Source organism: Ranitomeya variabilis, chromosome 4 (genome assembly GCF_051348905.1).
Source record: "Ranitomeya variabilis isolate aRanVar5 chromosome 4, aRanVar5.hap1, whole genome shotgun sequence".
Lineage (NCBI taxonomy): Eukaryota > Metazoa > Chordata > Amphibia > Anura > Dendrobatidae > Ranitomeya > Ranitomeya variabilis.
Window position 1 is genome coordinate 263,493,843 of NC_135235.1, and position 17,203 is coordinate 263,511,045.

Here is a 17,203-nt window from a genome sequence, read left to right on the forward strand (position 1 = left end):
GAAATTTGACCGTGATCTTATTCAAGAGGTGATAATCAGTACAGGGTCTCAATGAGCCATCCTTCTTGGCAACAAAAAAAACCCGCTCCCAAAGGTGAAGAAGATGGCCGAATATGCCCTTTCTCCAAGGACTCCTTAACATAACTCCGCATGGTGGCATGTTCTGGCACAGACAGGTTGAAGAGTCGGCCCTTAGGGAACTTACAGCCTGGAATCAAGTCAATAGCACAATCACAGTCCCTATGCGGCGGAAGGGAACTGGACTTGGGCTCATCAAATACATCCTGGAAATCTGACAAAAACTCAGGAATTTCAGAAGAGGGGGAAGAGGAAATTGACATCACAGGAACGTCATCATGAACCCCCTGACAACCCCAACTAGTCACAGACATGGATTTCCAATCCAGTACCGGGTTATGTACCTGTAACCATGGAAAACCCAGCACAATAGAATCATGCAAATTTTGCAACACCAGAAAACGACAATCTTCCTGATGTGCTGGCGCCATGCACATAGTCAGCTGTGTCCAGAACTGAGGTTTATTTTTAGCCAAAGGTGTAGCATCAATGCCCCTTAAAGGAATAGGATCCTGCAAAGGCTGCAATGAGAAACCACAACGCCTGGCAAATTCTAAATCCATCAAGTTCAAAGCGGCGCCTGAATCCACAAATGCCATGACAGAAAATGACGAGAATGAGCAGATCAGGGTAACAGATAACAGAAATTTAGGTTGTACAGTACTGATGGTAACAGAACCAGCGATTCTCTTTGTACGCTTAGGACAATCAGAAATAACATGAGCAGAATCACCGCAGTAAAAACACAACCTATTCTGACGTCTGAATTCTTGTCTTTCAGCTCTAGACAAAATCCTATCACACTGCATAGGCTCAGGACTCCGCTCAGAGGACAACGCCATCGTGTGCACAACTCTGCGCTCACGCAAGCGCCGGTCAATCTGAATGGCCAGAGACATAGAATCACTCAGACCAGCAGGCGTGGGGAACCCCACCATAACATCTTTAACGGATTCAGAAAGACCCTTTCTGAAAATTGCCGCCAAAGCATCCTCATTCCATTTCGTGAGCACAGGCCATTTTCTAAATTTCTGGCAGTATAATTCTGCCGCATCTTGACCCTGACACAGGGTTAACAAGGTCTTTTCTGCATGATTCACTGAATTAGGTTCATCATACAATAACCCTAGCGCCTGAAAAAAGGTGTCTACATTGAGCAAGGCTGGGTTCCCAGACTCCAGGGAGAATGCCCAATCCTGAGGATCGCTACGCAGCAAAGAGATGACAATTTTAACTTGCTGAATGGGATCACCAGAGGAACGAGGTTTCAGAGCAAAAAACAGTTTGCAGTTATTTTTAAAGCTCAAAAACTTGGACCTGTCCCCAAAAAACAAATCAGGAATAGGAATTCTAGGCTCCAAAACCGGAGTCTGGACAATATAATCGGAAATACCCTGTACTCTTGCAGCAAGTTGATCCACACGAGAAGCCAGTCCCTGAATATCCATGCCCGCGCCAAACTCCTGAACCACCCAGAGTTTAAGAGGGAAGAGAAGACAAAACAGACTACAAAAAAAAAAAATGGCTCAGCACTTCCCTTCTTTTGAGATGCATTTAACTCTTTGTTGGCCAGTTGTACTGTTATGATCTGGTGGCCAGGAGCAGCATGGACGAGCTCTGGAGAAGGTGGCCTCTATACTGACCACAGACCCTGAACTTAACACCGCAACTAGAAGTAGCCGTGGGATGTTCCTGTCACTCCCTAGACACCTCGTCACAGCCGGAGGACTAATTACCCCCAAAGAGAGAAACAGGAAAACTATCTTGCCTCAGAGAAAATCCCCAAAGGAAAGACAGCCCCCCACAAATATTGACTGTGAGAGGAGAGGGAAATTACACACGCAGACTGAAAACAGAATTAGCAAAGGAGGCCACGCTAACTAGAAAGAAAAGACAGAACAGAGTACTTTGCGGTCAGTATTAAAGTACTACAAAAATCCACCACAGAGAATACAAAAATCTCCACACCTAACTAAAGGCATGGAGGGTAACTCTGCAACTCCAGAGCTTCCAGCTTGGCTGAATAAATCTTTACACAGACAAAGCTGGACAAGAAAAAACATAGCAATTCACTGAGCTATAAAGTCCACTGCATGTGGACTGCAAACACAAAGTCAGGACTTATCTTTGATGATTTGGACAATCCAGCAGGAGAAACCAAGTAGAGATGTGAATCCTCCAGAAAACCATGGACAACTGGCACTGACCAAAGGATCTAGCCAGAATAAGTAGCCCAGTCAGAATTGGTAGTAAGTGAAAGCACCTGATGATTGCTGGAATCAGCAGCAGTACAACTTACAACTACCGGAGGGAGCCCAAGAGCAGAATTCACAACATCGGGGCTCCTCTCTGGAATCGTCACTTTGCAGCGTCTCTTCTGGCGGCTCTGCTGCACGGCGTCTCCACTTCCGGCTTTCCCAGGCAGCAGCACGGCACCGGTCTTCTTGCTTCACGCTCTTTCCAGCTGGCGCCACCCACGAAGCTATGGCTCCTCCCCTCGTGCTCCACACAGCATGGCAATGGCGGATTTTGGCGGCAATTTGCAACACACAGTCTTTAAGCAAATCGTAGTTCACATACAGTTCGGGCACAGTTCTTAGGCGCACATGACCCGATTTTTCCAGGCTTAAGTAGATCCTGTTCGTGACGCCAAAATGGATGACCCACAGTGTAGGGCAATGGAGTACTCGGCACCGGGTCCTGCGGTTTGGGGGATGTCACGGTGGCTGACCCAGTCCGTGGCCATCAGGGGTGTCCAGTAAAAGAGTTTATATATGGGCAAGGTGCAATAAAGAACGAGGAGACAGGTTTGCAGTCTTTTACCTTGGTTTACTGAAGACTTCAGATGGTATCCTCAGCCCGGAGCGCCAGATGACAGGGCAGGCAGGGTCCGGTCGGTCTGAAGGCAATTCCAGAGTCCCCTTATCCAGGTGGAAATCAGTAGCCTTCCTACTAGCGCCTGTGTGTTGTAGTACCTCCCTGCTGAGGACCACGGGATAGTCCTCACAACTGTCGTGTATTTTTCTGATATTCTCTCTCTCCGTCCCCCAGATGGTATGGATAGGACACCCGTATGACGGGGTAGGCCTAGAGCTATTTTATAGAGACCCTAGAGACGCCCCTCTGCCACAATTTGCCTCCGTTGTCTTCATTAGGTTAAAGGTTGGGCAGCCAACTTGGAATTAACTGTCCTGCCGTTGTTTGAAGTAATGCGTAGAGCCTATTACTCCCTCGGTGTTTCTGGCTACCGGCTTCTGTGCCTCAGAAAAGAGAAGCTTGTTCCTGGCTGTTCTCCCTCTGGTATTTCTCTCCTATGCTCCGCTTTCCTGCACACTCTCCGCAGTATGTTCACCTTGTCTTTTCCCAGGAGTTGCAGCACATCATGCAAGCAGAGCTCCACTCCTTCTCTCTGCCTGACAGAAACTGAACTCTTTTCCTCCAAATCAGGATGTAATTAGGGGAGGTCACCCTAAACAGGCTTAGAGCTCCCCCTTCTGGTCTGGAGTGTGAACATGTTGCATGTGAGTAATACCTGAATGTGGTTGTCTTTCATTGCCTTCAGACATGACATCACTTCTCCCCTGGAAGGATAATGACATCACTGCGATGACCAGGACACTGGGGTGCCACACCTGTGTATCTCAATTTTTACTGCATCTAATCCAGTTAATAGTTTTGGTCCTAGGAGCAGTGTCTGCGCGTCAGCAGAGTAGCCCGCCTGTGAAACAATCTTTACCGCCTGTGTATCACAATTTTTACTGCATCTAATCCAGTTAATAGTTTAGGGCCTAGGAGCAGTGTCTGCACGTCAGCCGAGTAGCCCGCCTGTGAAACTAACTATACCGCCTGTGTATCTCTATTTTTACTGCATCTAATCCAGTTAATAGTATTGGGCCTAGGAGCAGTGTCTGCACTGTCCGACGAGCCCTTGTATAATACGTTGTGACCTATAGCCTGGGCCAATGAGCTCAAGAGGTGGAGCAAATCACGCTGCAGGAGTGGTCTCAGATCAGGGACCTATGCACCCTTCTGCACAGTTTTGAAATTGCAACAAAGATGTTTAGTGCTGACGATGCCATTATCAGCATGACCATTCTGGTGATTTACATGCTGTAGCACACCTTACACAGTGTTCGGAGTCAGGTGTTGGAACAAGAGGAGGAGGCGGAACAGGAGGAGTAGTATGTGGAAGGGATCATATCTCCAAGGTCAAGAAGGTTGGCAGCACCAAGGTGGCTGGAATTGGAGGCTGGGGTAGAGGGATTACCGAGGGCGCATGGTAGCAGCCAAACTTTTGAGGAAGGTGCAGGATGCGAGGAAGAAGTGGAGGACGAACTGGCGCTGGGCATGGAAGACTCATCAGATGAGGGAGACCTTGATCAAATTTCTGTTGTGCGAGGTTGGGGGGAGAGGGCAGACGAAGGAAGCATGATTCTCACCTCGCCACCACCAAGACAACAAGGACTTGGTCCTCCTGGATGCGCAAGACACATGAGTGCCTTCTTGCTGCACTACCTGCAACATGACCCTCAGATTGTCAGAATTCGAAGTAATGCCGACTACTGGGTTGCCACACTCTTAGATCCCCCGGTACAAAAGCAAATTTAGTGAAATAATTCCTGCCATAGAAAGGGATTCACGCATGCAGGAGTATCAGCAGAGACTGTTACAGAATCTAACATCTGGTTTTCCACAAAATACCAGTGGTGCACGTAGTCAATCCCTGAGTTCTAACTTGCCAACCGTGGGACTATCGAGTCATTACTCTAACCGTAACAGTAACATCGTATCTGGTGGTAACAGCAATTTTTTCCTATCGTTTCAAGATTTTTTTAGACCATCCTTTGCAAGGCCACAGGAGACAAGAAGTCTGATGCACAGCCAACGCCGAGAGAGGATGGTACAAGAGTATCTCCAAGTTAACATCGATGCCATGACTGTGGAACTGGACCCTTGCTCATTTTGGGCTTCCAATCTTGAAAAATGGCCTGAGCTCGCCACTCATGCCTTGGAGATCTTGTCGTGCCCCGCAGCCAGCGTTCTCTCTGACTGTGTGCTCAGCGCTGCTGGTGGTGTGCCGACAGATAAGCGCACGCGGCTGTCCAGTGACAATGTAGACAGACTACTGTAACATTCATCAAGATGAACAAATCCTGGATCCGCAAGGACTTTTCTACCCCTGTGTCATCTTGGGGAGACTAAAAGCGTGATGATTTTTGAAAATCACCTCACCAACTGTTTTAAAAAACTCTTGATGCCACTTAAGTGGTGTCTGTGGCCGAATTTTTTTAAAAAATGGAGACTCTTTTATTTAGTCCCCTTGCTGAGTTTTACATGACGTTGTCATCGTCAATTCCAGGTGGGTGGGGTCGTGTGCAGAGTTGTTTACTCATACTATGGCCTGGGATTCAGAGGTCTGCTCCAAAGATTCAGTGTCTGCTAGTCAGCAGAGCAGCCAAGCCACACACCGCCTGTTTACCTAAGTACTATTTTGTAACGGCATCCAGCCCAGGAAATCCTTTTGGGCCTAGTAGAATTTAGTGCTACTCAGCAGCGTACCCCACCCATGAAGCAAGCTACACAGCCTGTTTACCTAACTACTATTTTTTAATGGCATCTAGCACAGGAAATCCTTTTGGGCCTAGTAGAATTTAGTGCTACTCAGCAGCGTACCCCACCCATGAAGCAAGCTACACCGCCTGTTTACCTAACTACTATTTTGTAACGGCATCTAGCCCGGGAAATCCTTTTGGGCCTAGTAGAATTTAGTGCTACTCAGCACAGTACCACACCCATGAAGCAAGCTACACCGCCTGTTTACCTAACTACTATTTTGTAATGACATCTAGCCCAGGAAATCCTTTTCCGCTTAGTAGAATTTAGTGCTACTCGGCAGCATACCCCACCCATGAAGCAAGCTACACTGCCTGTTTACCTAACTACTATTTTGTAACGGCACCTAGCCCAGGAAATCCTTTTGGGCCTAGTAGAATTTAGTGCTACTCAGCAGCGTACCCCACCCATGAAGCAAGCTACACCGCCTGTTTACCTAAGTACTATTTTTAATGGCATCTGACCCGGGAAATCCTTTTGGGCCTAGTAGAATTTGGTGCTACTCAGCAGCGTACCCCACCCATGAAGCAAGCTTCGCCGCCTGTTTACCTAAGTGCTATTTTTAACGACATCTGGCCCAGGAAATCCTATTAGGCCTAGTAGAATTTGGTGCTACTTAGCAGCGTACCCCACCCATGAAGCAAGCTACACTGCCTGTTGATCTAATTACTAATTTTTAACTGCATCTAGCCCAGGAAATCGTTTTTTACCTAATAGCATTTTGTGCTACTCAGCAAAGTACCCCACCCATGAAGCAAGCTACACTGCCTGTTTACCTAAGTATTATTTTTAACGGCATCAGGCCCGGGAAATCCTTTTGAGCCTAGTAGAATTTGGTGCTACTCAGCAGCATACCCCACACATGAAGCAAGCTACACCGCCTGTTTACATAAGTACTATTTTGTAACGTCATCTAGCCCGGGAAATCCTTTATGGCCTAGTAGAATTTAGTGCTACTCAGCAGCATACCCCACCCATGAAGCAAGCTACACCACCTGTTTACCTAAATGCTATTTTGTAACGGCATCTAGCCCAGGAAATCCTTTTGGACCTAATAGAATTTAGTGCTACTCAGCAGCGTACACAACACATGAAGCAAGCTACACCACCTGTTTACCTAACTACTATTTTGTAACGGCATCTAGCCCGGGAAATCCTTTTGGGCCTAGTAGAATTTAGTGCTACTCAGCAGCATACCCCACCCATGAAGCAAGCTACACCGCCTGTTTACCTAAGTACTATTTTTAACGGCATCTGGCCCAGGAAATCCTTTTGTGCCTAGTAGAATTTGGTGCTACTCAGCAGCATACCCCACCCATGAAGCAAGCTACACCGCCTGTTTACCTAACTACTATTTTGTAACCGCATCTAGCCAGGGAAATCCTTTTGGGCCTAGTAGAATTTAGTGCTACTCAGCAGCGTACCCCACCCATGAAGCAAGCTACACCACCTGTTTACTTAACTGCTATTTTGCATCGGCATCTAACCCAGGAAATCCTTTTCGGCCTAGTAGAATTTAGTGCTACTCAGCAGCGTACCCCACCCGTGAAGCAAGCTACACCCCCTGTTTACCTAAGAACTATTTTTAATGGCATCTAGCCCAGGAAAACCTTTTAGGCATAGTATAATTTAGTGCTACTCAGCAGCGTACCCCACCTATGAAGCAAGCTACACCACCTGTTTACCTAACTACTATTTTGTAATGTCATCTAGCCTGGGAAATCCTTTTGGGACTAGTAGAATTTTGTGCTACTCAGCACAGTACCCCACCCATGAAGTAAGCTACACTGCCTGTTTACCTATGTACTATTTTTAACAGCATCTGGCCCAGGAAATCCTTTTGGGCCTAGTAGAATTTAGTGCTATTCAGCAGCGTACCCTACCAATGAAGCAAGCTACACTGCCTGTTGATCTAATTACTAATTTTTAACTGCATAAAGCCCAGGAAATCGTTTTTTACCTAATAGCATTTTGTGCTACTCAGCACAGTACCCCACCCATGAAGCAAGCTACACTGCCTGTTTACCTAAGTATTATTTTTAACGGCATCTGGCAAGGGGAAATCCTTTTGGGCCTAGTAGAATTTGGTGCTACTCAGCAGCATACCCCACACATGAAGCAAGCTACACCGCCTGTTTACCTAACTACTATTTTGTAATGGCATCTAGCCCGGGAAATCCTTTTGGGCCTAGTAGAATTTAGTGCTACTCAGCAGCGTTCCCCACCAATGAAGCAAGCTACACCGCCTGTTTACCTAAGTACTATTTTTAATGGCATCTGGCCCAGGAAATCCTTTTGGGCCTAGTAGAATTTCATGCTACTCAGCAGCGTACCCCACCCATGAAGCAAGCTACACCGCCTGTTTACCTAAGTACTATATTTTATCAGCATCTAGCCCAGGAAATCCTTTTGGGCCTAATAGAATTTAGTGCTACTCAGCAGCGTACCCCACCCATGAAGCAAGCTACACCGCCTGTTTACCTAAGTACTATTTTTAACGGCATCTGGCCCAGGAAATCGTTTTGGGCCTAGTAGAATTTGGTGCTACTCAGCAGCGTACCCCACCCATGAAGCAAGCTACACCGCCTGTTTACCTAAGTACTATTTTTTAACGGCATCTAGGCCAGGAAATCCTTTTGGGCCTAGTAGCAATTTCTGCTACTCAGCGGAGTACCCCACCCATGAAGCAAGCTACACCGCCTTCTTTCTTTCTCAATCTAACCCCTCGGCCCTGGGGTGTCCACTCTCCCTCCAGCTCTCTCCTTCTCACAGGTGGACTACCGGGTGTTTTCACACTGTGGCGAATCTTTTGGGCCCAGGCATAAGAAGTCGTCAAGGTAATGGATAATATGTGCCGCCTTACAAACGTCCAAGACGACACATTAGAGGAAGCAACTAAATGCCTCAAATAGTGAGCAGGGTATGGAGCACCCCATGGGCAAACAGCGATCTATGTAGTATGCTCCTTCACAGAAGCAGCCCAATGGGAGGACACTATTCGGAGGCACAGGTAGTAACCGGAACATCCCCTCAATGTCTGTTTTGGCCATTAGGGTGCCCCTTACCAACTTCTTGACCCACCTGATTGCCTCGTCAAAGGAGGTACAGTACATAGTACTTTACTTGGTTCCGCGTCGATGTTGTCGTTTACTGACCTGCCCCTTGGATATGACAATTGGTGGATTAGTCTGAATGTATTGGGTTCATTTTTTGGCACAACTCCCAACGGTGGTACCACTACGTCTTCTAAGGAAAGTGTTCTGAATGGACCCACTGCCATTCTACCTAAAGATATTTCTTTTTTTTGACGAACCGAACCGCACCGAACCCGAACACTAGGGAGGTGGCTCATCTCTAAACACAAGTAGAGCCTTACTAAAATTTCAGTTAGAACAAACCATCATTGTACCATCAGGTAAACCATAGATATTTATGATATTACACTAAGAACTGCTTTTATGTCCTTTGTAGTAAAAAATGACATGAGAGGGATTTCCTAATTTTAGGACATATACTTCACCTCTTTCCCGCTCTGTCTACATGAAGTTGTGTGGCATGGTTCCAATCAAACGCTCCTGTACGTGAGTCCACCCATCTTTTCATCTCCATGATGCATCTGTCTCTCATCTTCAGCACTATGATGTGCTTGAAAAAGTCACAGGCTGCAAACAGATGATGAACCATAGAACCAGAACTAAGGTCAATCAAGATATCGCCTTTAACATGACCTGCAGAAAAAAATGTGAAATATTGATACATACATAGAGGTGGAAAAGTTAGAATAATAGTCAAATTGTGTCATTGAATACTGAATGGGAAAATCAAAACAGAACTTTCAATCCATTTTCGTTAACTCCTTCCTGAAATTTCATCATATATTGACTGCACAAACGGAAGGCTGCTTTCATAGGTGCCGAACATTTACTGCAGTCGCACGGTGCCGTCTCAGGATCTGTAATAAACAGCAGAACTCATGTACATGTAAAATGATAGATGCCACAGAATAGAGACTGCTTGTCCAATTAGCAGGCAGAATGGTGAAATTAGAACTTTTGGTTAGAACGATTTTCTCAACCCAACAAGACGATCCGGTAAATCTGCTTCCAAGTGCACAATTCTGCTGCAAAATCCACCCATAACATATCTTTTCATCATCATAAAAATCTTACAGAAGCATAAATCAATTTTGCACAAATTGAAATAGATACAAATTTTACAAAATTCACTAAGTTTACAAATCAGAATAATTCTTGGTTAATTTCAGACAGTATAAGGTAGAGAAGAGAGATCACATCACCTGGCAGGTCTCCCCATAATGCCTTACAGTAGCAGTTATAGCACAGCCGATCATGATGGTATATATGTCTGAGGTCACTTGTGCGGAGTCTGTGTAATGCTTTTTAGAACATTCTGTATCAAAGAAGCAGATAGAACCCCCCATTTTTATTTGTAGCTCAGACTGTTAAAATTTAGTTTGTCACATCATAACTTTTTTGGACATCTGTCACTGTGCGTTGTCTGACTGCTGCAGCCATTATTGTGATTTGTTTTTTCTATGTCAAACTACCAGTTTTAAACACTGTTGCAGACTTTTAATATTTTATGCCACAGCATTAATCTTTTTCCATCTGTCACTGTGCCATGTATTATCGCTGCACCCATTATTGTCATTTTTAATTTGTGTGTCAAACTCACAGAGCAAAAGATTTAAACACCACCATTAATTATTTATAAAAAAGTCTGATTTGCCCAAATGCAAAAATGTTCTATCATTTGCTTTGTGTGAATTCAGTAAAAGGTTTTTCTAGGTAAAGGGAGGGAGAGTCTACGTTGAGCAGGGGCGCCAATGCGCAGGTTCCAGGGTGCCAACCTCCACTGGTAGGATGGGATATTTTAGTAAGCTATTAGGGTAAAATATTCCTCTTCTTTATTTGCCCATATACACTGCTCAAAAAAATAAAGGGAACACTTAAACAATGAATATAACTCCAAGTAAATCAAACTTCTGTGAAATCAAATTGTCCACTTAGGAAGCAACACTGTTTTGCAATAAATTTAACTTGCTGTTGTGCAAATGGAATAGACAACAGATGGAAATTATTGGCAATTATCAAGACACACTCAATAAAGGAGTGGATCTACAGGTGGGGACGACAGATCACATCTCAGTACTAATGCTTTCTGGCAGATGTTTAGGTCACTTTTGAATGTTGGTTGTGCTTTCACACTAGTTGTAGCATGAGACGGACTCTACAACCCACACAAGTGGCTCAGGTAGTGCAGGTCATCTAGGATGGCACATCAATGTGAGCTGTGGCAAGAAGGTTTGCTGTGTCTGTCAGCCTAGTGTCCAGAGGATGGAGGCGCTACCAGCAGACAGGCCAGTACACCAGGAGATGTGGAGGGGGCCATAGGAGGGCAACAACCCAGGAGCAGGACTGCTACCTCAGCCTTTGTGCAAGAAGGAACAGGAGGAGCACTGCCAGAGCCCTGCAAAATGACCTCCAGCAGGCCACAAATGTGCATGTGTCTGTACAAATGGTTAGAAACCGACTCCATGAGGATGGTTTGAGTGCCCGACATCTACAGATGGGCTTATGCTCACAGTCCAACACCGTGCAGTATGCTTGGCATTTGCCACAGAAAACCAAGATTGGCAATTTCGCCACTCTTCACAGATGAAAGCAAGTTCACACTGAGCACATGTGACAGACATGACAGAGTCTGGAGATGCCATGGAGAGTGATCTGCTGCCTGCAACATGTTTCAGCATGAACAGTTTGGCAGTGGGTCAGTAATGGTGTGGGGTGGCATTTCTTTGGAGAGCTGCACGTTCCTCCATGTCCTCGCCAGAGGTAGCTCGACTCCCATTAGGTACCGAGATGGGATCCTCAGACCCCTTGTGAGACCATATGCTGGTGCGGTTGTCCCCTGGTTCCTCCTAATGCAGGACAATGCCAGTCCTCATGTGGCTGGAGTGTGTCAGCAGTTCCTGCAAGATAAAACCATTGAAGCTATGGACTGGCCCACCCGTTCCCCAGACCTGAATCCAATTGAACACATCTGGGACATCATGTCTCGCACCATTCACCTATGTCACGTTGCACCACAGACTATCCAGGAGTTGTTGGATGCTTTAGTCCAGATCTGGGAGGAGATCCTTCAGGAGACCATCCGCCGCCTCCTCAGGAGCATGCCCAGGCATTGTAGGAAGGTCATACAGGCACAAGGAGCCAACACACATACAACTGAACACCATTTCCTTGTCTTGAGGCATTTCCACTGAAGTTGGATCAGCCTGTAATTTGATTTTCCATTTTGATTTTGAGTATAATTCCAAATCCAGACCTCCATGGGATATTCATTTTGATTTCCAATGATCATTTTTTATGTTTTATTGTTCTCATCACATTCCATTATGCAATGAATAAAGATTTGCAACTGAAATATTTCATTCAGTGATATCTAGGATATGGTATTTTAGTGTTCCCTTTATTTTTTTGAGCAGTGTATTAGCAGACCCGTATCATAGTATTGGGTGTTGATTGTACTATTTAAAAGTTTTCTTGAGATATATTAAAGGTTTTTTTCCTTGTAGATTGTAAGCTTGCGAGCAGGGACCTCACTCCTAATGTCACTGTTTAAATTGTCTTAACTCGTACCGAATTTATTGTTTGTACATGTCCCCGCTTAATTGTAAAGTGCTGCGGAATATGTTGGCGCTATATAAATAACATTTTTTATTATTATTATTATATGATTTGAGCACTATTCGGTGAAACTTTAAAAATGGTAACCTTAAGATAAACTGTGACTCTGCAACATACTTCACATAGGAGACACTGAGACTGTTGCATACATTACATAGGGGACACTGAGACCGTTTCATACATCATATATGAGACACTGAGACTGTTGTATACATCATATAAGAGACAATGAGACAGCTTTATACATCATATAGGAGACACTGATACTGTTGTATACATCATATAGGAGACACTGAGACAGCTTTATATATCATATAGGAGACACTGGAATTTGTGTTTGTGTATCACGCATTAGACACTGAGACACCCGTATACATCACATAGGAGACAATGGTACTTGTGTATGTACATCACATAGGACACATTGAGTCTGCTGTATTTTCATGTTTACCATTGATTTAAAGAAAAAAAATAAAGCAATGGTTATTCTTGAAGCACACATTGCTCATTAAAAGTAATAGAATGTCTCAGATAAGTTTTCAAGAAGCCTTATACACATGCTTCAAATACCATTTAGTGCAAAAATTGACCTGTGGTCTAGAATTTTACAGCAGATTTTTAATCTATAGGGCAAATTCAAGGGAAGACTGTATGACAAATACACAACAAAATCCACAGAAAGTCCATATGAAACACCTGAAAATTTTGCTGTGGATTTTCTCTGGATGTTCATCAAAATTTGCATCTGAAAATTTGCACATGTGAATGTACCAGCCGAAATTTAAATTCTTAAATGATCATTTTATCACAATCACTGTATTTTCTAAATTGTTGTTGAACACGGAGAGGAGAACACTGACACCCTTAAAACCTAAAACCTCTATATTCTTCTGTTTGTAATAACTAGAGCTTTGCTATGCTCTATTTGGTGGATATGCTTGGAGCAGTGTGTTTTTCCTCTTTTATTACCCAAACCCTTTATAACCAAGTTTGCTTCTTTGGTATCTTATTGAACTAATTAAACTCAAAAAGAATTAGATACATACCCTCTGTGAATATTTTTGTAAGATTTTCAATGGGAAATATTAAGGAATCCTCTCGAAAGACCATATCAGGTTTATCTGAAAAATAAAACTCCAGATTTTCTCTGGAATCAAATTCATCTTCATGGTAGCGCTTACAGGTGCTGGAATCCATTGTCTAATCTTCTATTACAGACTGGTGACTCTTTCTGCACTGCTGCTCGAGGTTTTATATAATCAGAAAGAATGGATTAACAAAGCATGTTAGTAAGGATTACATTTACTTATGATAACATGAGTTCTTATGTTGCTTTAGAGAATCATATGATCCTACTTTTAATTGGAATTTGAAAGATCGTCATATGTTAAAATGTTATGAAAACAAGTTGCTTAACCCATTAATGACTAACTCTTCAGGAGTACACAGAATTCTTGAATTTACTTTTTTGGCAGTGAAAAAAACTAATAAAATATATTTTTGTATCAATCCAGCTTTGTGATGTCTTTATAGCCATGGGGGGTGTAGATTTTGCACATTTTGATATGGGTATTAGGTGTCAAGTTCCCACAGCTGCACAGGGGGAATCTCGAACCATGTCCACTGCAGTCTCTCATTCTCTTCCAGCCACAGTGGAACCTGCTCAGCAGAGATGTCGATCCCAGTGTGTGGCTCAAGCTGATACTGTGCGCTTGGTTACTGCTCTCCTTCCAGGCTCACCCTTTGTAACCAGCACTGATCATTGGTGAGCAGACGTTCCAGGAACTAAGTCCTGCTTTTCTTCTGCTGAGCATGCCAACGGGACGACCACTCATTGGAGGTCGGGGGTCACATGCTCAGGTCCTGTAGCAGCTCCGATTGGACCACTAGGAAGGTCCTGGAGAGCTACAACTATAAAAGTTTTGCATGGCCGCTCGGCCATGCAATAGTATAAATCTGTTATCGTGTGTGTGTGGATGAAAGACGGAATGTGGTGAAAGCTCCTAATCATGCCCATTCCTAGTGTTTTTGAAAGTTTTGGGTGTTTGAGCTACTTAGCACCAGACTGTGCCAACCAGCACAATTATACAGCATCTAGTAACAGCGTCCGTCAGTGTGGTGCCTTGCACAATTTGTGCGCTTTCCTGGCCCTAGTGTGGGTGGTTAGTGGCGTCCGCAAGAGTGGCGCTGCAAACACTCAGTGTGATAAATTATTATTTAGACTTTCCCTGGCACCGCCAAGCTCAAATGGTCAATTATTTGGTGTGTTCTGCCAGCCCTAACATTATACTAGCACAAAGGTCTGGCTAGTAATGCTGAACGAACAGCGACTGCAGTGGTACATCCAGCAGCTGGAGGGCAGGTTGGCGGCTCTCGAGCGCACAACCTCGGCTGTGGATGTTACCGCAGTAGTTGTTCAGGCTGCTAGCGTGGCTGCAGCCAGTTTGTCTACTGCCACCCCTGTTCCGACCTTATCCCGCCTTCAACTGCCAGATAAGTTTTCTGGAGACAGTAAGCTGTGTAGGGGATTCATGAGCCAGTGTGCAATACACCTTGAGGTCCTGGCAGCACGTTTTCCCCACAGAACGGCCAAAGGTGGGATTTATCATATCCCTCCTGTCGGACAGGACGCTGGAGTGGGCTACCACGCTGTGGGAGTGCGATGTTCATCTGGTGCAGAGTGCTCCGCGGTTCCTGAGCACTCTGAAACAGGTCTTCTTGGGACCTCAAGTCACCATGTTATGGCGCTCCAACTGCTGGCATTGACACAAGGCTTGTCCATGGTCAGCAATTTTGCCGTCCACTTCCGGACTTTAGTATCTGAGCTGGAGTGGTCGGATAAAGTCCTCATCACAGTTTTTTGGAGGGGGCTGGCTGACCATGTGAAGGATGTTTTGGCCACTAGGGAGATTCCTGCCACACTGGAGGAGCTAATTGCGGTATCAATTCGCATCGACCTTCATTTTAACGAGTGAAGGTTGGAGTGAGTCCAGTGTAGGGAGAGGTTTCGGCTGGCTCGCATCTTCGCAAAACTTTTGGAATCTTCGGTCCAGGCGTCCAAGCTACATGAGGCCATGGAGGTGTCACAAGCGGGATCTAAGTCCCAGACAGCTTTTGCTTTCAAGGTTTGTCATTTTTGCCAGCAATCAGGACATCTTGCCTCCAGATGTTCTCAGCAGTCAGGAAAATGTCCCCGGTTTAGTGTCCGGAGGAGGTGGTTCACAAGACACAGCAGCATTTTCCTTCAAATTGTCCTTCAAGGGGACAATAACCATAGGCCCATCCACTCATACGGTAGAGGTTTGCGCTGATTCCGGGGTGGAGGGCAATTTCATGTCATCTTCTTCACCCAACAGCACACAATACCCCTGGTAATGCTCTCCAAACCAGTGACTGTGCGAGTGATAAATGAGTTGACACTGCCCTCAAAGATAACACATCAAACCATCCCATTTACCCTTTCTATGTCACCATCCCTTAAGGAAATAATCTCCCTGCTTGTGATTTCCGAGGGAATTGATGAGGTTCTGTCAGGGATACCTTGGTTGCGTTACCACTAGTGTTGAGCGATACCTTCCGATATCGGAAAGTATCGGTATCGGAAAGTATCGGCCGATACCGTCAAAGTATCGGATCTAATCCGATACCGATACCCGATCCCAATGCAAGTCAATGGGACGAAAATATCGGAATTAAAATAAACCCTTTCTTTCCTTGTAGGTTCATTCTACATGAAGGAAAACAACTAAGAATAATGTAGGATGTATTGGGGGAGGTGGCGGAGACATTAAAGGCACAGAGGTTTAGCCCAAACAAATAGAATAGCAGGTTTTTTTGTTTTTTTTTATGACGGTCGGCGTTAGAAAGATTTTGACTATTTTTTTTTTTTTATTTTGTCAGATATTGATGTTTCACTACTTCCACGTCCTTCACCTTCTTTTTTACTTCTCCCACACTTTCTTCTTCATTATCCTCATCATCAGCTTCTTTGACATCAACTATCTTCACCTTATTCATCTTCTTCTACCTCTAATTTTTTTTTTTTACATTGTTCATATTCTTTTTATTTAACTATTATCTTTTTCATATTCAACTTCTTCATCATATTCTTATTTGTGACAGGCATTCCCGTAGTTGTTATCTATAAAAGTTTGAAGATTACACCTTCCGTTCTGCCTGTCACAAAAGAGTTACATTTGTCCGCGTTCAGTTTGGCCTGCAGCATCAGGCTTTATCCAGGGGCACCACGAGGAGGAACGGACTCACCCCCATACACTGCTTAGTCTTCTTCTGCTTATAATTTAGATAATATCTTTTGCTCTGATATTTAGTCTTATGCTTAATGTTCTTCTGCTCTTTGTTCTGCAGCCTCTTGTTCTTCTGCTTCTCGGTCTCCCATGTCGTCGTCGTCTCCAGGGTCGTCGTCTCCGGGGTCGTCGTCATCGGGGTCGTCGTCATCGGGGTCGTCTTCAGGGTCATCGTCTCCAGGGTCATCGTCATCTCGGTGGTTGTCGTCTCTGGTGTCGTCATCATCTTAGGGGTGGTCTTCCGGGTCATCGTCTTTAGGGTCTTGAACTTGGAAATGTAGCAGAAGGTACAAGAAGGCTGAGAAAATGCCGAGAAACAGCTGATGGATCTGGAACTCGGATGGCTACCCGAAGGTCCAAGAGCCAATGGAACTACCGTGGACCAGCTGACGTTACTGGAACCCGGTTACTAAGCAGGAGGTACCCGTGCCTGAAAGCACTACCAAGGACCACCTGACGTTGGTGGAACTCGGATACCCAGAGGGAGGCACCTAA

The 17,203-nt window shown here is 44.8% G+C and overlaps 1 protein-coding gene across 1 annotated transcript in view; it reads right to left on the reverse strand.

Annotated features, from left to right (window-relative positions):
* LOC143764299 (nicotinamide N-methyltransferase-like) overlaps positions 1-13,657 on the reverse strand; it is a 79,819-nt gene extending 66,162 nt beyond the window's left edge. The window contains exons 1-2 of the mRNA XM_077249728.1: positions 13,448-13,657; positions 9,212-9,419 (exon numbers count right to left, since the gene is read on the reverse strand). Coding sequence (XP_077105843.1) covers positions 9,212-9,419; positions 13,448-13,598 — 359 coding nt within the window. The 5' untranslated portion in view covers positions 13,599-13,657. The remainder of the gene's footprint in view (positions 1-9,211; positions 9,420-13,447) is intronic.
* Between the last annotated feature and the right edge of the window lie 3,546 nt (positions 13,658-17,203).